Source organism: Aotus nancymaae, unplaced genomic scaffold (assembly GCF_030222135.1).
Source record: "Aotus nancymaae isolate 86718 unplaced genomic scaffold, 86718_ANA_hifiasm-v0.15.2.pri h1tg000049l, whole genome shotgun sequence".
NCBI classification, from domain to species: Eukaryota; Metazoa; Chordata; class Mammalia; order Primates; family Aotidae; genus Aotus; species Aotus nancymaae.
In genome coordinates this window covers 5,405,799-5,429,080 of record NW_026988463.1, presented here as the reverse complement: position 1 = coordinate 5,429,080, position 23,282 = coordinate 5,405,799, and the positions used below count along the sequence as shown (strand labels likewise).

The following is a 23,282-nucleotide window of genomic DNA, read 5'->3' as shown; positions in this document are numbered from 1 at the left end:
CTGGACGTCAGATGGAGAACAGGAAGCTACGTGGAACCCCCTTGTCCTTCCCTTCAAACGTTCTCTTCTTCATGGGTAGTTTTAGGACATGAGATGACCCTTGATGGAACCCTAAAGTCATCTTTCATTTTGGCAATACTGCAGTCAAGTCTCCACCAGTGGGACTTTGGAAGGGAGGCAGTCTGAATTAAAGAGTATTTTTATAAGGTTTTAAGTGTTATTACTTTAAGGAATGACTGGAATAAAGCAGTTCTCAGAGGAAGTGCTTCAGGGGAGAGAAAAGAATTGTCAAAATTAGAATAAATTATTGGGAAGCAGGGAGAGAGCAGACGAGCTCATACTGAATTCTGACTAGGAGCTGGCTGCTTTGCAGAGCCTGCCTCTTAATTCTCATAATAATCTTATGATGTGGGAATGATTATCATCTCCATTTTGCAGATGGAGAAAATGAGGTTCAAGAGGATAATAGCATCCTGAAGATCACGGTATTCCGTAACGGAGAAGGAACCCGATTGCATATCTATCTCAGTCCGAAACCCCTGGTCATTCTTGTGCCCCTAGACACGGCACACACTCACAAGCACTTCTGAAGTTCTGGACGGTGTTTAAGAAAACTCCCTGAAAGAGACCAAGGGTAACAGAATCTCATAGTCAAAAATCTGGGCTTTAGACCCGGGCTGCCTGGGCAAGTTATTAACCTTGGTAAGCCTCAGTTTCCTTTATCTGTGAAATGAGGACAATGGTGCCTTTCTCCTTGAGTTATAATGAGGAATACATATTAAAATCCACTTATGTCCCTAATTATGGTACTTGGCATTTATTATGGGTTTCATACGTGTTAGTCATTGTCACTGTTATTGTCACAGTATATCATCATGTATCTAATTGTGGTAGACAACATCTAAAATGGTACCCGATGAGTCTACGTCTTGGTATTTATGCACTTGTAGAGCCCTCTTCACTTGAGTGATAACTCAACTTACTGACTTTTTTGTTTTTGAGACAGGGTCTCTGTCACCTAGGCTGGAGAGCAGTGGCATAATCATAGCTCACTGCTGCTTCAAACTGCTAGGCTCAAGCTCCTGTTGCTTCAGCCTCCCAAGTAGCTAGGGCTATAGGTGTGTGCCACAATGCCCGGCTACTTTTTTTACATTTTTCATACGGACAAGGTCTCGGTATATTGCCCAGGCTGGTTTTAAACCCCTGGCCTCAAGCAATCTGCCTGCCTCAGCCTCCCAAAGGGCTGGATTACAGGCATGAGTCACTGTGCCCAGCCTGACTTATTTCTAATGAAATGAATGAAGCAGAGGGAATGGGTTGTCGCTTCCAAGATTAGGTTATTTTTAAAACATCCTGTGGCTGCTGACTTGGGTGCCCTCTCTCACTCATTTGCTGTAAGAGAAGCCAGCTGTTAAGATGTGAGCTGCCCACTGGAGAGGTTTGTATGGCAAGAAACTAGTATCTCCAGCTGACAGCCAGAAAGACCTCAAGGGCTCCGTCCAGCCAGACTCATGCGTGAGTTTAGAAGCAGATCCTCCCCAGTCAGGCCTTAACTGCAGTTCCAGCTGGTACTTTTGTTTTTTGTTTTTGTTTTTGAGATAGGTGTCGCTCTGTTTCCCAGGCTGAAGTGCAGTGGCACAATCACAGCTCACTGCAGCCTCGATCTCTAGGGCTCAAGCAATCCTCCCACCTCAGCTTTCTGAAGAGTTGGGACTACAGGTGCACGCCACCATGTCCAGCTGGGTTTTTTTTGTTTGTTTTGTTTTATTTTTGGCAAGACAGGGTCTTACTATGTTGCCCAGGCTAGTCTCAAACTCCTGGGCTCAAGCAATCCTTCTGCCTCCACCTCCCAAAGTAATGGGATCACAAATATGAGCCTCCATGCCCAGCCCTGGCAGGCATCTTGATTACAGCCTGTGAGAGACTCTTAAGGCAGGGAGCCCTGCAGAGCCATTGCACAAATCCCGACCCACAGAAACCATGAGATAATAAATGTCTGTTATTTTAAACCACGAAGTTTGGGGGTAATTTGTTACACAGCAATAGATAACTAATACACTCATCCATATTTGTATTTACCCAACAGGGCTTTGCTTTATCAGCAGATCAGAAGGCGAATTTCAGCTCCAATCCCGTCTACAGCATTAGAAAAGACAAATTGGCGTATCCAGAGGTAGCGAGTTCACCGTATTTCACACTTTGAAACGCGGAGCCCGACAGCCACGGCGGCTGGGATAGACAGGAAGCTATCGGTCTACAAAGTAAAATCAGAAGGGTGTGGAAATAAGACACAATTAGATCTGGAAGGAGCTTTAGAATTCCAAAGTGACTCCAGTTTCCATCTTACAGATGGGGGAAAAAAACGCCTAATAGGGTTAGTCAAGCAATACTTCCTCTGGGGGCAAGCGTGGGAAAGAGCAGCAGTCAGACGGGCCGAGACCAAGTGTGTCTTCGTCAGCTAATGATGTCTGCCAAGAGCACAGAGGAGCGTGAAGTAGGGGTGTGTGCCACGTGTCTGCCGTCCTTGCTACCGGTGCTTCGAGAACTGCAGAAGAGAAAGTGGCTCTATCTCACTATGGAAACCCAAGCCATCAAGGACCCTGGACTCTGAGGCTGAGAATATCTGCATCACCCCCAACCCAAAGACATGCTTTGTAAAATACTTTCAGGACTTCCCCACCCAGGGCTACAGACGGGATAGAAGGCACTCCGTGGGGTTCAAACTCTGTGACATGCATGTGTTTTGTTGACTGTGATAGATGACAATTTGTATCTGTCCTGTAAAGTCCCTACTCAGAGAAAATTCAAAGGGATAGAAAGAGAGACTTCTAACCCATAAGCTGCTTAGAGACTCCAAAGAATAAGGGTTCTTTGCTTTTCGTTTGCCCTCAAAGATCTGGAAAATATCCCCCTCCCAGAGCAGGAAATGAATGCCCCATTTTATTTACATCAGGTTGATGATATGCTCCTCTCCCAGGAAAAGCCATTTGCCCAGAGGCAATACCCGGAAAGCCCACCAGCACCCATTCTTTGTGCAAAAAAGCAGCGCGTTTAGAAACAAGGATGGTAGGTACAGAGCACACACCCCCACCCCCCATTCTCTGCCTCATGCCCCTGGCAGGCATCCTTAATCAATCAAGACATTCCTTCCTAATGAACTTGAATGCGGTCTCAGAACCTATGTAAACACAGCACTTCAAGCAGTCCCCACAATTGATCGGCATCAGCATGAAAAATTAGATTTGCATTAAGTGCCTGCTTTGTCTTTCTTCCTTGCTCAGATCTGACTTCTGCACCAGGCAGCCCTGGCTGTCTTCCCTACCCAAGCTTCACCCATGAAAAGTTGCACCTCGCCAGCCAGCCCAGCCTGGGCTGGAAGAGGCAGGAGAAACAGTCAAACACGTCTTCCCATCTTCCCCTTGAGCTGGAAGGCAAAGTCCCTGCCTCCCAGTACTGAATGGTGTGCATCACACTCCTTCAGCTGGCAGGAACCTGATGACGAGTGCCGTCCAAGTCTGTAACTGGAGAAATAAGAAGGCCTGAGCTGCCTGACCCCAGATACTGTATGGTTCATCTGGACCAAGAGGACTTATAAATCCTGGGACTTGAAAGAGATTGTGACAATGATAAGTGATGGCTCATGTGTTCATCACATGATTCGCCATGGTGAAAGTCCCTACTGTAGGATCCTCATGTGGACAGGGTCGCTGTCATCGCTACCTAAAAAGAGGCTGTTACGGACGGAACTGTATCCCCCAAAATGTGTGTATTCAAGTCCGAAGTCCCAGTACTTCAGAATATGACCGTATTTGGAGATACAGTGTTTAAAGAAGTAACTAAAGTGAGATGAGGCCGTTAGGGTGGGCCCTTATTCCACCCTACCGGCATCCTTTGATTAGGACACAGACACACAGAGGGAAGACCACGTGGAGACATGGTAAGAAGGCGGTCATCTGCAAGCCACAGAGAGAGGGCTCAGAAGGAACCAACCTGCTTGCGACGGCAGCCCTCGCAAACCAATCCAAAGCTGACCATGAAATTTCAGGAAAAGTGGGGTGCCTGCTATCTTCTTTCCCAGGACAGGACAAATGGCCATGATCAAGCATCCATGCATCATGTATAGATTAAAGAAAACAACACAACTTTTATAACTTCATGTCTCAAAAATACAGACAGGTATTAAGAAGAAAACAAAAAAATGTTCCATGAACTCACTACCGTAATAAACTCTGCTTGCACTGAAAACACACTGGGTTAGACAATTCAAATGGTATCGAAAGACACAAAAGGCCCTGTTCTCCCAGTCCATCAGCTCAGCCCACTTTAGTTTCCAATGGCTTTCTTAATTTCTTCTAGAAAATTCCAAGCAAACAGGTCATGGGCATCAATAACAACCCCGGCACTGTGCTGGGGTGAAGATGCTCAATTGAAGACCCCAGTCCTGTCTTGGATGACACCAGCGTAATGAGGAAGCCGGACACAAAAAGAAAAATCAACTCCACCCTTTGAGATATGGGAAGTGCCCCCGCAGAGGTTGTGAAGACCAATCTAAGCGCAAAGAAGAGGAACAAACTAACTCCTTCACTTCCAACAGCAAGAGTCTGAGTATTTTTAGAGCTAGTAGACTCGGGTGGGGTAACAGGCACTTACATTCAGTGTTCCGATTGTGTAGGTGGCTACAACCTGCGTGAATGCTCAGACTTTAAATGGAGCATTCTACCTCCAGGATATGCACTCCATGGATTTCCCTGCAAAATATGGCAAGATGTGTGGCAATAACGTTTCACTGAAATATTGCTTCTAAGAGCGAATCAGTGGAAACAGCCCAACTGTCAAGATCAAACAGGTCATGGTACATGCACATAATGACATATTATGCAGCCACCGAGAAGAAAGACACAGAACTGTTTCTGCTGATCTGGAAAGGGCTCCAAGATACAAGAGGAAGGAAAAAAATCAAGTCACAAAAGAGGGAGTTACAAATGGTCACTCTGGTATAAACGTTTAAGGCTACATGTTCGCGCTCACATACACATTAGCATAGCCATGGGTGAATTTTCTAGAAATAATTAAGAAAGCCATTGGGAACTAAAATGGACTGGGCTGATGGACTGGGGGAATAGGGCGTTTTGTACCTTTCGATACAATTTGATAAAATTGTGTGCCTTTTGATTACATAAAAATGCAGTCACATTTTAAATGTTGGCTTCGTAGAGAGACTTCCTCTGCCCTCATTATCTTCTATCATGGCCTCTGTTTGATCTCCTTCATAGCCCTTGTCAAATTTTGGTGCTGTCATTTGACTGACTTGTTGCCAATCAAATGATGTGTTTGCTGTGTTTGCTCTCCTCTCTGTCCCTAGAACAAGCACAGAGAAGTCAGGTGATTTGCCTGAGGCCACACAGCTAGGAGAGGGTAGCGATGGGGTTTGAACCCTCTCTGATTGCAAAGCCATGCCGAGGATTTATAGCAGAGTGGCCACGCATTTTCAGCGGCAGCAGGGTTTCTTATGGTACTGAGTTCACGGAACGTTTTTTATTTTCTTCTTAGTACTTGTCTGTACTTTTGAGAAAGGAAGCTGTAAAAGTTGTGCTGTTGTTTTGTTTTTTAATCTATACATGATGCACAGATGGGTGAGGTGTTTCTGGATTTGTAGTAACTGTGGGTATGCTTTTATCTCATCCTCTTAGAGACCTTGGCGAGAGATTAGGAGAAAATCCCCCACTGGCTTTGACCCATGGTCAAAGGCTTCAACACACGTCATTAGTGATTCTACGGAGCGCAGAGGAGATTCTTTTATGCATCTCTGGTTGAAAGAAAACCCAGATCACAAGTCATTCTGTGAATCTGAGATAGCTTCCCTCTCTGGGGAGGAGACCCGCCAGCTAAGCCTGTGAGCCACCCTGGACTGGAGCCCAGCAGGGCTGGATGAAGAACATAAGCTTCTGACCCTGACCAGGAGAAAGACAGGCCTGTGGGCAAGGAGAAAGGTAAAGCTCTCGACCTCCTGGGGGACGGGCGGGAGGGAAGGGAAGGGCCCTGGACACTGAAGACCCGTCTCTGCCACTGCATCTGAGCAAATGCCTGGTGGCAAACAGGAAGCCAACTGGAGCTCAAGGAACGTTTTAGGAAGTCCAAGGACACACCTGTCAGCAATTTTTTTTTTTTTTTTTTTTTTTGTGATGGAGTTTCACTCTTGTAGCCCAGGCTACAGCGCGACAGCGCAATCTCAGCTCACTGCAACCTCTGCCTCCCGGGTTCAAGCAATTCTCCTGCCTCAGCCTGAGTAGCTGGGATTACAGGTGCCCCCTATCACACCCAGCTAATTTTTGTATTTTTAATAGAAACAGCATTTCACCATGTTGGCCAGGCTGGTCTGGAACTCCTGACCTCAGGTGATCCATCCGCCTCAGCCTCCAAAAGTGATGGGATTACAGGCATGAGCCACCACGCCTGGCTGGGGAGAAATCATGTTAAGGAAACAACACCCCAACTGCAGCTCAGCCTTGGTGTGGCTTTGCAAGGGAGGCCTTTGGAATCAGAGAGAATTCAAACCCCATCTCTACCCTGTCGTAGCTGTGCAGCCTCAGGCAAATCGCCTGACTTCTCTGTGCTTACAGTGTTTGTTCTAGGGACACAGATGAGCAGCAAACAGGGCAAACACATCATTTGACTGGCAGTGAGCCAATCAGATGACAGCACCAAGACTTGACAAGGGCTATGAAGGAAATCAAACAGAGGCCATGACAGAAGATAAAGAGGGCCAAAAAAGGCTCTCTGCGAAGGCAACGTTTAAACTGTGACTGCATATTTATGTAATGGAATAAGCCATCTCTCACCCCTTGGGGCAGCCAGGGTCCTGGAAGGGAACAGATGGCATGTTCAAATTAAGATAATTTGTGATGAAATTAATAAAAGGACTATTCATAAAGGTATGGGCAGGGGGTTAGGGAACCACAAGTTATAATCCGGTGCCCTGCAGCTAGTGATAGTGAGGGTCCCAGCTCTGCGAGACCCACAAAGAGGGTTGCCTGACAGCAGCAGAGATCTTAGCTTAGGAATATAGCAGCCCATGGGAGGGAGCAAGGCCTATACATGCCCTCTTTTCTCCTCCCTCCTCCTGTAACATACTATGGCTCCCTATTGCCCAAACCCAATCAGAAACCAGTGGGCAAAGGTGCCTGGTGCTGCTGTCTACACAGGAAAACCTTCCAGGGCACAATGAAGAGTGGAGAAGAGCAGAAACTTGATCTGTAGTGGTAAGCAGCTGCTACCCATTCGTTCCCCTTCTGCACATCTGAATCTCGGGCTGCTGTATTAGAGTCGGTAGCACTTCTAATCCTGATTCCATAAGGCCGATGAGAGTTCCCTTGTATGTGTTTTATGTGTATGTGTTTAATTCTAAACGCTCGATGATTTGCTACAGACACATTTCTTGCAAGAGGCTTTCACTGTCTAGCGCTTTAGATGTTCCAGGTAATCAGTAATGTTGCTGCTCTGACTCCAAATTAAATAACTGCACATTTATTACCCATTACTGGAAGCACACCAGGAACTCCCCCTCCAGAAGTACAAAACCCCATGCTCAGAGCCTTCCCTTCTCCTCTGCTAGCCCACTCTTAACCGTCTGGCAGCTTGGATCGGACAGCGTGAGTATCATCCGGCTTTTAGAACTCAAACTCCCTTTGCTGGTCTAACCTAAATTGGGATGAAAAATGCCAAGGCTCGGAAATTTACTCCGCCGAGCTGAGCCCCGAGGGGGCGCGTAACATTTGGCTGTGGAATCGGGGAATGTTTGGCTGCTTCCTTGTCATCTGCTCCTCCAAGGGAAGTAGGGGAACTTAGAATCTCAGCTCCATGGTTTGTGGATCCCCTGCTCCCTCCTTACTGAGCTGTCAAAAAAAAAAGGAACGGTCACGTAGAACCGGGGAGTGAGGTGGGCCTCTGTGATATGTAATGAGATGCAAGGAGAACTGCATTTGGGGCTAAGCAAGTTGAGCTTCACATCACGCCCTTTCTGTCTCAGCTAATGAAAAATATCACGCTAAGGGGCCAGGGAAGAACAATACTGTCTGAGCCAGAATCTTCCTTCAGTGATCCCACACATCATTTGGCAAGTCTGCATTTCTAGGGGGTCTTTTCTGTGACCAGAAAGCTATAAAGCACCTGTAAGAAAAATCCATCCTAACATACACGTCCATCAGCGGAGAAGAGAGACTGGCATGATGTGCACCCCAACCCCCAGACGGGAAGTTTTGCAATGAGGGTAAGCAGTAAGACACTGACTACGGATCAAATACTACCTAGACAGAAATCAGAACGAACCCCATTAGTTGTCCCATCCCAACTCAGCTTCTTGTAGATTAAGAGAAACAGCCTGTGCAATTGCTTCAATCACTTATGCAAAGTAAGATCGTTTCCCAAATTGGAAGTGACAGTCTGGGCCACCTGGTAGGGAAGGCAGCCTGTCCCCAGGAAGGGCTGAGCATTTCTCTCCTAGCTCTTTGGGTATTTGCTTGGTCATCAGACGATCATAATCAAAATCATTACCCGCTCTCCAGCACCATCACCATCATCCATCTGCCAACGTAGCAGAGTGTTGAGCACAAGTTTTCAGTTCCCCCTGAAACCAGCTCTAACGCCTGTGGCTACGGAAGAAAAAATATAGGCACCAGGAATATCTTCAGCCTGGGCAACATAGCAAGACCCCATCTCTACAAATAATTTTTAAAATTAGCTAGATGCAGTGACATGCACCTGTGTTCCAGTTACTCCAGAGGCTAATGTGGGAGGATCACCTGAGCCCAGGAGGTCAAGCCTGCTGTGAGCCTTGATTGCACCACCACACTCCAGCCTGGGCAACAGAGCAAGATCTGTCTCAAAAAGAAAATCGACCAAATGAAAAACCAAAACAGCTTATCAATGTGTGTTTTCTAAATCTGTATGCACAAATAACATCAGTTACAAAGAGTTTAATACATGCTATCATGGTTAGATGGAGAGGTTAGATGGGAGAACCAGGTTGAGAACGGTTAACTTGGAGGGCTGCCTGGAAGATGCAACACTCCAGCCATCTCGAAGAAGGGATTCATGCAGAGGAAATGGGAGAAACCTGGAAGTTAAAGGTAGGGTCTGCACAAACCCCAGAGGCACCCCAGAGGCAGGGAAGGGAGGTGGTGGTTTGTGCAGCGATAAATTAAAAGGCAACCATGGAGCAAATAATATTAAACATGTATCTTATCTTCACCAAGTAAACACCAGACACTACTCAAAACACTTGATTTATCTCACTTTGCTTAAACTCCACAATGACCCAGTAAGATGGGCACTGTTACACCTGTGAACGCCAGGGCCGAGCTTCCAATCGAGGCAGTTGTCTTCAGAGTCCACTTGCTTGACCACTACATGAGTGAGTAATGAGCTCAAGGTCCAGTGAAAACAAGGCCAGTGAGTAGGCAGTGCGACTGTGTTCTGGAGTAAGGGAGAGTCTTGCAATCACATGGAGGCATTAGGAACAGCAGCCTCAGCCTCTCCAGTTTGGAGCTTATAAGAAATGTCAGGTTCGACTCCAGATTTACTGAATCAGATTCTGCACTTCGTCATTTTTTAACTGACAAGTAAAATATGGCGTATATTCACGGTGTATGACATGATATTTTGCGATATGTGTACATTGCAGAACAGCTAAATCAACCTACGTATCATATGCATTGCCTGATCCTGCATTTTAATAAGGGTGCCTGGGGGCTCTGTCTACACATTAAAACGTGAATGGTGCTGGTCTCAAAGTCTGGGGTCAACAACATAAATCTAAGACAAGAAGGGGACACTCTGGGTGGAAACGGGGCAGGCAGGAGCCTGGATGAGCTGCTTGGTGTAAATACATTTTTCAATGCCGTGTACACTTGGCAGCAGTAATTCTGACAGAGGAACAAGACAGTCAAGGTTAAGAGCTAGAGCCACACTTTGGAGGCCAAGGCAGGAGGATCACTTGTACACAGAAGTTTGAGGCTGCAGTGAGCTATGATCGTGCCACTTCGCTTGCACTCTAGCCTGGATAACAGAGCAAAGTCTCGTCTAGGAAAAAAAAAAAAAAAAAAGCTAAAACCAGATCCAGGCACTCATGGGTCTGCCACTTCCTCAGATATGTGGCTGTGGGCATGTTATGAAACCTCAAACACCATCTTTACCATTTGAACAGTGGAAGCAAAGGACTGGCTCCTCACTGGGTTGTCACAAAGATGAGGTGAGAAATTCTATATGTGGTACTTAAGCGCAGCACCTATTAAATATTAACCCTCCACATAAATACCACCTATTACTATACCTATGTCAAAATTATAAATTACTGACATTAAGCTGGCTCCGAAGGTTCTGATACAGTTGACAATGCCTAGGAAGAGGCTGGAAGAAGGTGCAGAAAAATGCAAAATGCAGCTGAGCTAAATTTCCTCGTCCTATCTGGACAGAATTTAAAGCTGTCATTTCATTCTTGACTTTGAATCTTAAAGAAACATGGGTTAGGGCAGCCTTTTCGGAAGCAGTTCAAGGCTCAACTTAAATCGCATATAGAATTAATAGCAGGATGCCTACCTTCAAATCAGCAGGTAAGATAGAAGCAAATTTAACAGACTCTGCAGAGCAAAGAACAGAGAAAACAAACGGAGCAGCAAGGAAAGTCATTGTAAGAAATAATTTTTTAAATGACAGAAGATCAAACATATCTATTATGGCAAATATATTTGCACTAAATTCCTCTACTAAAAGACTAGCATTCTCAGACTGGCTGAATAAACAAAATCCATCCACATGCCACCTCAACAGACACCTACAACAAAATGAAATCTTACAAATGAAGCATGTTCAGGCCTACCCGTGGCAACCAAAGAAAGACTGGAGAATAACACTGCTTTCAAAAACCCAAGGCGGGAAGCATCAGACAAGCTCAAGATGGTCATTTTCTATGAATAAAAGGTTCAATCCATAGCCAGTGCTGGTCAATAAATAGCCTTCATGAGTCAGACGGCATGGGCTCAGAATATGTACAGCACAACGCTTGGCCAGTACCAAGAAAAATGAACAGAAATAAACTAACTCTAGGAGATCCTAACCAAGCTACCTCCTAAGAAAAATAAAGAACCCCATGCTCCCTCATGCTTATAAGATAAATAAGGTTTGTCACACATAGAGCGTGTCTTCACAAATGTCCAAGGGGTATTTTTAAAACACATATTAATGAATGAGTTAAGCTTTAGTGAAGTCCCTTCAGTAGGTTCTGAACAGTCTACTTTCTCAGCCTTATGTAAGTCGAAGTTCATTTTTAAAATGTACTGCTGTGACAAGTTCCTAACGCTTAGAAGTTCATAAGCACCTGACTGATGCTGTAGTTGAATAATGGGTAGGGTTTGAATAATCCAAGATGGAGTAATTACAAGGAAATTCTTACTTGCTTTGGAATATGGTCACAAACTCAGGAAAATGCAACCAGACTTGCCCATTTGTCTGTCTGCCCATCCATCCATCCACCCATCCATTCACCCATTTATCCTTCCTTCCTTCTATTCATCCATCCTCATCCACCCGTTCACCTGCCCATCTATCCATCCACTGTCCACCCACCCATCACCCACCCATTCATCCATCCCTCTACCCACTCTTCCTTCCTTCCTTCCATCCATCTATCCACCCACCCTCACATCTATCTTTCCATCTATCCACCCCTCCTTGCTTCCTCCCATCCATCTACCCACCTACCTGTACATTTATCCTTCCTCCCACCCACCTTCCTTCCTTCCATTCATCCACCCATCTACCCACTTACCTTTCCATCGATCCTTCCACCCATCCTTCTATTCATCCATCCAATCATTCACTCATCCTTTCATCCATCCATCCATCCATGTACCCACCCATTCATCCATCTACCCATCCACCCTTCCTTCCTTCCATCCATCCACCCACCTACCCTTCCATCCATCCTTCTATCCATCCACCCTTCCATTCATCTTTTCATCCATTCATCTACCCATCCTTCCACCCGTTCATCCTTCCATCCATCCATCCACACAGTGTACATCATCTACTCTCTACCAAGTACCACACAAGGTGCTGGGGATGGAATAAAACCATGAGGCACTGCTTACTAGGAATGTTACAGACCCACAGCCATGCGAAAAATAATGGATAAGTAGAGAACATAATTAAAAATAGGTAGGATGATAAGAAATGAGACATCACAGTGTAACAGGAGTAATGAGGTGTCAGGTAAGGTCTGTTTCTCACCCGACAAATATTTATCAGATGTTCCTTATATGACATGCCCAGGAGCTATCACAGTGAATGAGATGTATTTCTTGGGAAGCATATATTTCAATGGGAAGAAATCACGTAAATAAACATGAGAACAAAAAGTAGTATTATTTCAGATCATGTTAACTGCCATGGAAAAGATAAAACAGGGAATGGAAAAGGGCATGTTTGGGCCAGGACAGTCATCGAAGCCTCCTCGGGAGGAGGGACATTGGCTCTGAGAGCCTCATGGACCAAGGCAGGGGCAGAGGCGATGTCAGAAACGTGACCGGGGCCAGCTCATGTCAGTGTCAGGCTGTCTGGATGTAGCTTGATAACAAGAGGAAGCCTTGGGACTTTGAGCAGGAGTTTCATGTGTTTCTGCTTGAGCCTTAAGACATCATGAGTTCCTCTGGGAGCCAGACACCCTTCTAAGCCAAAGTTACCTATGCAGGCAGGCATACAGCTTCCACAGAGGATCAGATGGCAACTCCTGCTCTAATTATGCTGGTAATTATGAGCTGACACTTGCTGAGCAAGAAAGAACATTCCTTCTGTTAGGAAATGATCACTGGGAAGCCAGTCCTGGCCTCTCAAACAGGGAAGGCGCTGTGCATTTACAAACAGCTGATGAAAGAAGGCGAGACCCAGTCCAGACGGGGAGCACAGAAATCACTCTAAGAAATAATTAAGGAGCCTGGAAGATGAGGAGAAGATTCGTTCCAGCATGCACACGGACCCTCCTGGCCCCTGGGGCAGCATTAACAAGAGCAAATACTCCTCAGTCAGTCTGACCAAGATTTTAATCCCTGACCTGTCTGTGGTGAGCTGGGAGACCTGGTAGCCTGGAACGGTGATTTGCCTCTCTGACCCTGAGGCTCCCTGCCATGTGCAAATGGGTTTAATAATAATCTTTCTTGCAGCGGGGGCGGGGGCACAGCACTGGGAGGATTACATGCGATTGCGTCTGTAAGGTGCCTGGAACACAGTAAGTGTACAAGCGACGCCAGGCCCTCCTCTGCAGGCTTCCCTGTGCCTCGTGGGTAGAAGCTCTGGAGTGAGGAGGAAGGGAAAGAGAACAAAAGGGAGGGCGCTGCCAACCACAGAGGTTATTATGCTCCCTGGCGATGCTGGAAGGCAGGGAGAGAGCCGTGATAATAAGATTCTCACCCCGTTTTCCGTGTGACGGCAAATAACAGAGATGAGAAAAGAGCATCCGTCAGAACTCACAGAGAAGGCAGACAAGGCAAGGGGATCAAAGGAATAAATCCATCGCAATCTGAAAAACAGCCTGCCTGCTTTCATCTGTCGGGGAGGTGACGCAAGGACCCACACTCCAGCCAAAAACACACTTTTTTCCACCCAGACTGTGCAGAGCAGAGCTGAGGGCAAGGCAGCTTCCAAAACAGACCCCCTTAGGAATAATACATCTTCTCCTTGGTCTGGCCACATCTTACCAGGACCTTGATCCCCACTCCAGGCTAAGCTCTAGAAATATACCCCTGCCAGGGAGATTTATCCATTTTAAAAGGTCAGAGAATTACTGTCACTGAAGCTTGGGCACAGAGCAGGTGTAAATATTCCCGAGGTCCCATGAGTGCTTTATCATACTCAGGAGCGAGGACCTGGGGTAAGTTGGGCTTTGGGGAAGTTCCTTCCCAGACAGACCATGTAACTACCCTGGTGCCTGGAGAGACAGGGGGTTCTCTGGGGGTGGCGACCTACCTGCCCATGCCACCTTCATCACCTTTTTCTCTCTCACCTGGGAAGTGTCTCATCTCCAGCTTCCTGGGCTGCTGGCAATGCCAGGGACCTGGATCCTCTCTGTCCAGTTTCACAGAGTGTCTCTTAGAGGGAAAAAGGACGCCACTCAACAGATTCCCACCTCAACCCAGTCACTGAAATACCGAGAAGACAGAAGTGCAGGGCCAGTTAAAAAACAACCATCACCTTAACTGTAGAGACTGGATCACCTGTTCTCCAATACGCTGGTTCCTGAGCCTCTCTTCAGAGAGTAACAGAATGTCATTTCCTCAAGAGGAATTCCCATTTTCTCACATCCGACTAAGAACTTTTCAGCATCTCAAGATGCTCTGGGGACTGTGTGGATCTGGGAAAGCTGGAACTGTAACGAGGTATTTAAAAATAATCAGGCCTGGCACAGTGGCTCACACCTGTAATCCCAACACTTTGGGAGGCTGAGGCGGGTGGATCGCCTGAGGTCAGGAGTTTGAGAACAGCTTGGCCAACATGGTGAAACCCTGTCTCTACTAAAAATACAAAAATTAGTCGGGCGTGGTGGTGCATGCTTGTAATCCCAGCTACTTGGAAAGCTTAGGCAGGAGAATCGCTTGACCCCAGGAGGCAGAGGTTGCAGTGAGCTGAGATCACGTCACAGCACTCCAGCCTGGGCGACGAGCGAAACTCTGTCTCAAAACAAAAATAATAATTAATCACTGCACTGGTATGAAAAATGCTGATGCTTTCAGGAAGCCTGGAGAAGCCTCCAGTTGTAATGGGCGGGTTCCAAGCTGCAGAGACAAATAGACCAGGGTTCAAATCCCAGCTCTGCCACTTACAAGCTGTGTGCCTATGGACAGGCTACCTCACCTCTCTGGGCTCCTGCTCCCCATGGTAGAAAAAGACAGATGATGAGACCCAGTTGCTCAGCTGCTACAGGGATTTAGGCTGATGGATTATTGTATGGCTCCTGGCTGATGCCCCCTGAATCGTTATTATTTGGTTAAGTTGCTTTTGTCAGCCCTAAGATATGAAGAGAGACTGATAGACACAGAGAGAGAATGTGTGCATGTGTATCTGGGTTAAACACCCTATCAGCAAACCAACTCAATCAAATGGCCCAGCAACTGCACAGACTTTCCAAAGTTTAGAGGTTAAGAGGCTACAGTGGGAAAACAGGGCATACCAGGGACCAGGAATAGACACATTTGGTCCCTCTAGATGAGAGGAGCCTGTCTCCCTTTCCCTCTCCCTCCTACCTCCTCTTTGCCCAAGCCCAGTGCACAGCCTAGAACATGCTACCCAGGGCTGATGTTCCACATGCATGACGGCATGGTGGTTGGAAACACGGGCAAAGGCCGGCCTTGAAGGCTTCAGACCTTGGCTCTGTTCCTCACTCTGGGAGCTCTGGGAGAAACCTTGCTGAGTCTGTTTCCCTTATTAAAAGACGGTGTCAATCTGGCAGCTCCTTAATAAGTTAAACACAGAATTATTGTATGGCCCAACAATTCCACTTCTAGGTAGATACCCACAAGAACCAAAAACAGGAACTCAAACAAGTACCTGGGCACAAATCTTTAGAGCAGCATTCTTCGCAACAGACAAAAGGTAGACACAACCCAAATTTCTATGCCTGGATGAATGGATAATCAAGTGGTCTTGCCTTACAATGGAATATTATTCAGCCATAAAAAGGAGAGAATGCTACAATATGAACCTCAAAAACATTCGCTAAGTGAAAGAAGCCAGACACAGAAGACCACATACTGTATGATTCCATTTATATAAAATATCCAGAAAGGTAAATCCGCAGGGCCAGAACGCAGATTCACCGTTGTCAGGGGCTGGGGGATGGAGGAAGGAGTGGGGGTGACTGCTTAATGGGTCATGGGGTCTACTTTGGGGGTGATGAACATGTTTTGGAACTACATAGAGGTGTGGTGGCATGACGTTGTGAATGCACTAAAAACCACTGAGCTGTTCACTGTAAAAGGGCTAACTTCATGTTATGTGTATCTCCATTATAAATTGATTAACAAAGAGGGAAACAATGGTGCCCTCACTCAGGCAGTATAGAAAGAAGTGATGAACACATGTGAATAGGCACCTGGGCTAATCCCTGGCCGGTTATAAACCCCCCTCAAACACTTTGTTAGATGCTTCCTTGCTCTGTTGGCTTTTAACAGAGCCCACCTCCCAAACACCCAACTAGTCTTGAAATGACTTCTCCACCCGTGGGATGTGCCAGGGGATGAGCATAGGTGCTGGGATAATAACTCCCCACAAAGAAAGAGGACTCTGAGAAGCTGCCGGCAGTGTTAAATGCCCGAAGGCAGCTGCACCTGGGAGAACTCCTCTGCCATCTGCTCCATACTCTCCAAAGCAGCAGCAGAGGAGGTAACAGACAGGCCAGAGCTTGCTGGCTCTAGTACCTGCCTCCCAGGAAAACCTCTACTGGTCAGATCCAGCCATCCCCACCAGGTCCTGCAGAAAGCAGAGTGGTTCAGGGTGACCACAGGATGGACAGACACCTACCAAGAGTGCAGGCAAAGATATAAACACCTCCCGTTTTCAGTGCCCAGCCCTAGAAGCTAGGATTGAGCTAAGTGACTGGACGGGAAGCCAACAACAGAATAACTAGTGACCTCTATCCTGAGATGGATCCAATCTCCCAGGATCTCGAGACTTCTGACTGTCTTTCTGATAAACCAGTCAACGTCAACACAAAGGTCAAGCAAAAGGTAGCTACTCCACATAACGTTTTCAAGGTTCATCTAAATTGTAAAACGGATCACTGCTTCTTTCCTTTTTCTGGCTGCGTGATATTCCACTGTGTGGATAGACCACATTTTATTTATCCATTTGTCCACTGATGGACATGTGAGCTATTCCTCCTTTCTTGCTTCCATGAACAATGTCACTGTGAAGATGTGTGTCCATGTGCTTGTTTGAGTACCTGTCTTCAGTACTTTTGGCTATATACGTAGGAGTGAAACTGCTGGGCCATATGGTAATTCTATGTTTAACTTTTGGAGGAACTGCCAAACTGTTTTCTAAGTAAAAGAAGCCAGACACAAAAGGTCACTTATTGTATGATTCCACTTATGTGAAAAATTCAGAATAGGTAAAACCATAGAGACAGACTGCAGACTGGTGGTTGCCAGGGACTGCGGGGAGAGGAGAACTGGAGGGGAGACTGCTTAATGGGTACAGGGCTTTACTTTGGCATGATGAAAATGTTTTGGAAGTAGAGAGAGGCAGTGATTGCACAACACTGTGAATATACTAAGTGCTTCTAAATTGTTCATTTGAAAATGGCTAATTTTGTGTTATGTGAATTTCACCTCAATACAATTTGTTTGTTTAAAACACAGCTACACAAATTCTTCTACCCATAACTGGCAGCCAACAGGAAGAGCCTGGGGAAGGATGGACGGTAACAGGGATGGGAGGAGGAACAAGAGGACACGGAGCATGCCCTAATCACCACTCAAACGACAGCAAACATAGATTCCGCCTCCCCACAAAGCCTCCTCTGCCACTTAAACCATCTCCAATCCACTCAAGGGCCAGCCATATGATCCTCTCCAATCCCATTACAGAGGAAATTTACATATGTAATAAAAAGATGCTGTCCTGACACTAATCGTGGGGAAAAAAATTCTTATATTTGTATTAATTTTCCTTCTCAGGTTTTAATTGAAGAGTGGATACAGCATCGTGGGGAAAATAAAAATCTTACTTCCTCTATCCAGGGCCATGTAGCTTCATTAGAAATTACATTAGTTCCTCATTAAGCAACAATAATAACGTAGAGTTGAAATCAATTTAAAAAAATGCATTGCCCCAAGGTATAGATCCGTTTGGTTCAATTATATTCTTACATGGCCAAGCTCTGGTACCTCCAGTGCTAATAAAATTGTGGCATAATGCCAGGATGTAGGCTTCCTTCACTCATCTTCAAAGCTCAATGACAAGATATAGGCAACACCCTTATCATTCCCAATAAGAAGCTGTTTAAATGCCCACTCACCCCTCAACCCTGGCAAAACTGACTTCATTTCTGGAGCTCATACGTTTAAGATACCAAGTACATTTGACCTCATGAGCCTTCCCCGATCAATTAGTAGTGACTGTCTTGCTAAGGGATGAACTGTACTGTGGTTGATTACAGATGTCTGTCCTGGGCAGTGAAGTTGCAAGGCTGTGATGCAAGATCTTTCCATTGTTTTCATTTCCACCAGATTTCACAGTCAGAACAAAAGGAGCACTTACCTGACCCTCGACCAGGCTGTATGGCAGGGACAGTAGATCCTGCATTAAAAAAAAGAGAGAGAAGAAATTGGAACAATTGCTTTTGCTTTGTTTTTCTCTTAGATTTAGAAAAGAATATTTTATTCACTCATTCTAAAAATGTCCATTGAATGCCTAACGTGTCAGGCTCTGTTGTAGGCTGTTTCTGACAACAAACGAGATGACAAATCCCTGCTGTGGGACAGAAGGGAGATGGGGAGAACGTGGCAAATAAGGAAGCTAATAAATAACTATTAATAATAAATGCAGATCAGATCAGAGTGGTAAGTCCTATGATGATTGACGTCACTCATCTTAATTCCTAAGATGAGGGACGGAGTGGAGAGTGATGGTGCTACTTTAGACTGGGGGTCAAGGAGCACTGCGAATGGAATGACAAGAGGGAGACTTCCATATGGAGGGGTGGCAGGTCACACGCCCTGGACAGACACAGGGGCAAGGTCTAGGCGGCAGCCCAGAGTAGCCAGGACCATCAAACTGAGTGACGGGAGAGGAAAAGAGACGATGTCAAGGAGGCAGGGAGAGACCAGAGCATATCTAGCCTTGCAGGTTGAGACACAGAGTGTGGGTGTTTTTCTAAGCAATGCGGGAAACCACAGGAAGGTAACATTTCTTTCTGAAAACACCCCAGCTCCTGAGCTAGGATTCCTAGGTGGCACTTGCAGAAACCCTCGCTGCCTCAAAGAAGACCTCACTCTGGGAGTACTATCTAATTTCAGGCCCCCAGGAATTGAAATGCCCACTCCTCCCCTGCCAGGATCTGAACTCAGCCAAGCACCTCCAATGGGTCAGACCCCCAACTCCTCCCCTCACCAAATGTAGCTCCCATAGGGTAGATCAACCCACACACATGCTCCCCTCGGTCTCAGAAGGTTGGGTCAGTTCCTTGCACAGGAAGGACCCTGGCTTAGTTAGAATGGAAAGGGCCTGTTGCACAGACACTGTGTGGAACATGAATCTGAGCCCCAGCCTGCCCCAAGCCAAGCATATGACTCATTAAGCCAAGAACACCTTCTCTTTCTTTCTCTCTCTGACCTAAGCTGATGTTTCTGCCATATTCCAGAATTGGGCAAGATGATTTCCCACCTCAAGTGAGAGAAGATACCATAGCTCCCCTTTTTTCTTGCCAAAAGTTCAGACCTGGCTTTAAGCCAAGGACATTCCCCCAATACCAAGTGGTCCCAGCAAGGGCTCCAACGCAACGAGGTGCCCCTGGGAGCTTACCCACTGCAGCACCAGGAAGACAGAGACCAGATGCAGCTCTGCTCTGCTGCCCAAGGCCTCAGGCACAGCAGATCTGGCCACTCTGGAAAAAGTCACATTCAACCCTTGCTGTCCACTGGACACCAATTGCTCAGTCTGATCCCTCAGCCTACTTCACAGGGTGGAGATTCAATGAGACCACGCATGCCTGGTCCATGGAAAAGCATTTAGTGAAGGCCTGAGTGTTAAGAGCTATTATTAGTATGTTTGTTCTAGTTCTTGGCCGAGCCCATGGCCATGAAATTAACAATGAACATGGGCTAGAGTGAGTCAGCTCAGTCTCAGCTACATGAAGAGAAGTCCTGAGGGGCAAGACTCTGACCTACAGACACACTTTGGAAACAGGTAATCCACAGAGCAGATGCTGGATACACACCTGGAGAATGAGGGGCTTCTCCCAGCCCTGTTCAAAGGCTGTGTTTTAAGCTGAACTAACTGCACCCCCGCCCCACAAAATTCCTATGTTGGCAACCCCAACCCCAGGACCTCTGAATGTAACTGACTGGGAGACAGGGCTTTTAAAGAGGTGACTGAGTTCAAACAAGGCTGTTAGACTGGGCCCTGATCCAGTCTGACTGCTGTCTTCATAAGAAGATGAAATTTGGACACACACAGAGGTGTCAGAGACGCAGAGGCAGAGAGGAAAGGCCAGGTGAGGATGCAGCAAGGAGAAGGCTTCTTGCAAGGCAAGGAAAGGGGCCTCAGAAGAAACCAATCCTGCTCACACCTCGATCTTGGACTGTGGAACTGAGAGAAAGAAATGTGCTGTTTAAGCCGTTCCATCTATACTACTTCGTTCTGGCAGCCTGAGCTAACACACACACACCCAGGCACATGTGACCTTTCTCTCCCCTCTACTAGGTGCAAAGGAGAGGGCCTGTGGTTCTCAAGGAGGGCCCTTCCCCTCCTCCCAGTCTACAGACCTCTGTGCCAGCCCAGGCGGGTCTCTGCCCTCAAGCTCCTAAAGGAGGTACCTGCCGACCAGGGTCTGCACACAGGGTCTGCACAAATACAGATCTTCCCCCTGGGCTCCTAGAGCCAAACCTGCCCAGCCCCTCCTCCATCCCCCGCACCTCCCCTTCACGGCCTCCAAGCCCTCCTGCTCTATTGCCTCCTTTCTTGGGACTCAGAAACGCGCCCAGAGCTCACCACATTATTAACCACACAACTTTGTTTTCTTTGCTTCTCGCCATCTGCCCTGCAGAGCTGAGCTGAACGCTGGAGACCTGATGGGGCACAAATGGAGGAGGCCCCTCCTGGCCCCACAGTCTGGGGAGGAGCACACGGTACTCAGAGAGCTGCAAAAACGCACATAAAGCTACAGCTCTGCAGGAGAAGATGAGGCAAGGACCCTTGGTGCCCTGTCATTTACTCTTCACTGCCTGGGTTCCCCGCCCACCCAGACAGCTAACTCCACAATTAGAATGCTCTGCAGTGACTCTCCCTTCTTCAAGCTCTGTCCTGTCCCCTCTCTTCTCTTCCTGAGGCATTTCCTCCTTTCTCTGTGCCTATCCCAGGAATGACAACATCCCCTAGGGTCTGCCCTTTTTCCTCCCAGAGAACCATTTACCATGGCATCTGGACCCTGACGTCTACCTCACTGAGGACCCCCGACTGTGCAGGTCTAGCCTCATCTGCTCTCCTGAGCACCAGACTCAACTAACTGGCCATCCTTGTGGCCTCTCCACATGGTTGTCCCTCGGACATATCAACTCCCCACAGGCCAAGCCAAGTTCTCCTCTCTCCTCAGCTGTGCCTCCTTCCCCTCCTGACACCCAGAAGGCATCTCCGTTGTCCGAGCCCATGGAGCCTGGAGCCCTGGCACGTCCTGATTCCTTCCTCCTGCTGTTCCATCACAGAAATGTTGATCCACTGCAGCTGTGCACAGCATGATGCTCCCAAGCCTGGCTGTGGCAATGAGAGGCTCTTAAGGCTACTGAACACCTCTCTTTGTGCTGCTGATGACAATTTGGCAAAAAGAAAATTTGTTCAAAATAGACCTCCACAGTGGTTGCATTTCTGGGTGTTGTAATCTTGGTGTTGCCATGAAGTAGGTCGGTTGGTCCATCTTTTTTTTTTTTTTTTTTTTTTTTGACAGAGTCTCACTCTGTTGCCCAGGCTGGAGTGCAGTGGTGCAGCCTTGACTCACTGCAACCTCCAACTCCCAGGTTCAAGTGATTCTCCTGCCTCAGCCTCCGGAGTAGCTGGGATTACAGGTGCATGCCACCATGGCCAGCTAATTTTTATATTTTTAGTAGAGACAGAATTTCACCATGTTGGCCAGGCTGGTCTCAAACTCCTGACCTCAAGTGATCCATCCACCTTGGCCTCCCAAAGTGGTGGGATGACAGGCAAGAGCCACCATGTCCATCTGCCATGAAATGCTTTTAAACACTTTTTATGCATCTTTAACTACTTGGATCTGTTTATTCCCCTGTATTATTTGCATTTTATTTTTTCATTTAGAAACTCAAAATCTAGTATTGCTAAGCTCAGTGGTAACTAATCGCAGACGGAGAAGAATAAAGAGATGAGCTTCACAGAACAGTCCCTTGAAAAGCAACGCACTTCATGCCACTGTGCTGCCCTGCAAAAATCTATTTTGCAGTATATGTGATCCCAGAAAGGTAAGGTGTCAGTGGGATTTATAAAAAAACAAAATCCACGTTATGTTCCCAACCACTCCTCTTTGAATTATAAAGGAAGAGAAAATTCCCTACCACCCGCCAAACTCAGCCCTGGAAGTACAACCAGTGAAACAGGACTGACGTGTATTCTTCCAACCATTTTTCCTAAAAATGCAAAAACATATCTATCTATCATCTATGTATATATACATAGATACATACACAAATATACTTTCAGTTTTAAAAAGTGGACCAAGGCTTAGTTACTGATATGCACATCTTCTTTTCAAAAATGTATCAATTTGGTATGAATACCTAGACAATTCATGGAAAACCAAGTTTCTTAACTTGAGCAACTTGGAAAATTCAGGCCAGATTATTCTCTGTCATGGGACTCATCCCATACATGTAAGACATTTAGCAGCACCGCTGGCCTTTACCCACCGAATACCAGTCTTACATCTCCTCCCCCAATTATAACAACCAAAGTGTCTCCAGAAGAGGCCAGATGTCCCCAGGGGACCACAGTCCACAGCCCTTGGTGTGGGGACACCTATTCCTTCTTTCCTAACAGCTGGTAAAATTCCATGCTGTAGATGCACCATACTTTATTTATTTCCCTACTGATCAACATCCAAAATTCCTCTATTTTTAGGAATTTGGTAGTTGAAAAATATCACAACGTACAAAGTAAAGGGTCACTTTATACTCGTGGTAAAACTTGAGTTATTGTGTATCACACTTGTTTAAAACACACAGGTGCTTTCTGTGCACTAGAAACTCTCTGGGTGTCTAGCCAGGCATGGTGGCTCACACTTGTAATCCAAACACTTTGGAAGGCTGAGGTGGGTGGATCTCCTGAGGTCAAGAGTTCAAAATCAGCCTAGCCAACATGGTGAAACCCCATCTCTACTACAAATACAAAAATTAGCCAGGTGTGATGGTGCACAGCTGTAATTCCAGCTACTCAGGAGGCTGAGGCAGGAGAATCACTTGAGCCCAGGAGGCAGAGGTTTGCAGCGAGCCAAGATCACATGGGCTCTGCGTCAA

The 23,282-nt window shown here is 46.6% G+C and overlaps 1 protein-coding gene across 1 annotated transcript in view; it reads right to left on the bottom strand.

The window, feature by feature from the left end:
• RBFOX1 (RNA binding fox-1 homolog 1) overlaps positions 1–23,282 on the bottom strand; it is a 2,526,943-nt gene that overhangs the window by 2,272,024 nt on the left and 231,637 nt on the right. Inside the window, 1 exon segment of the mRNA XM_021673515.2 lies at positions 18,304–18,342. Within this exon segment, the coding sequence (XP_021529190.1) occupies positions 18,304–18,342 (39 nt within the window).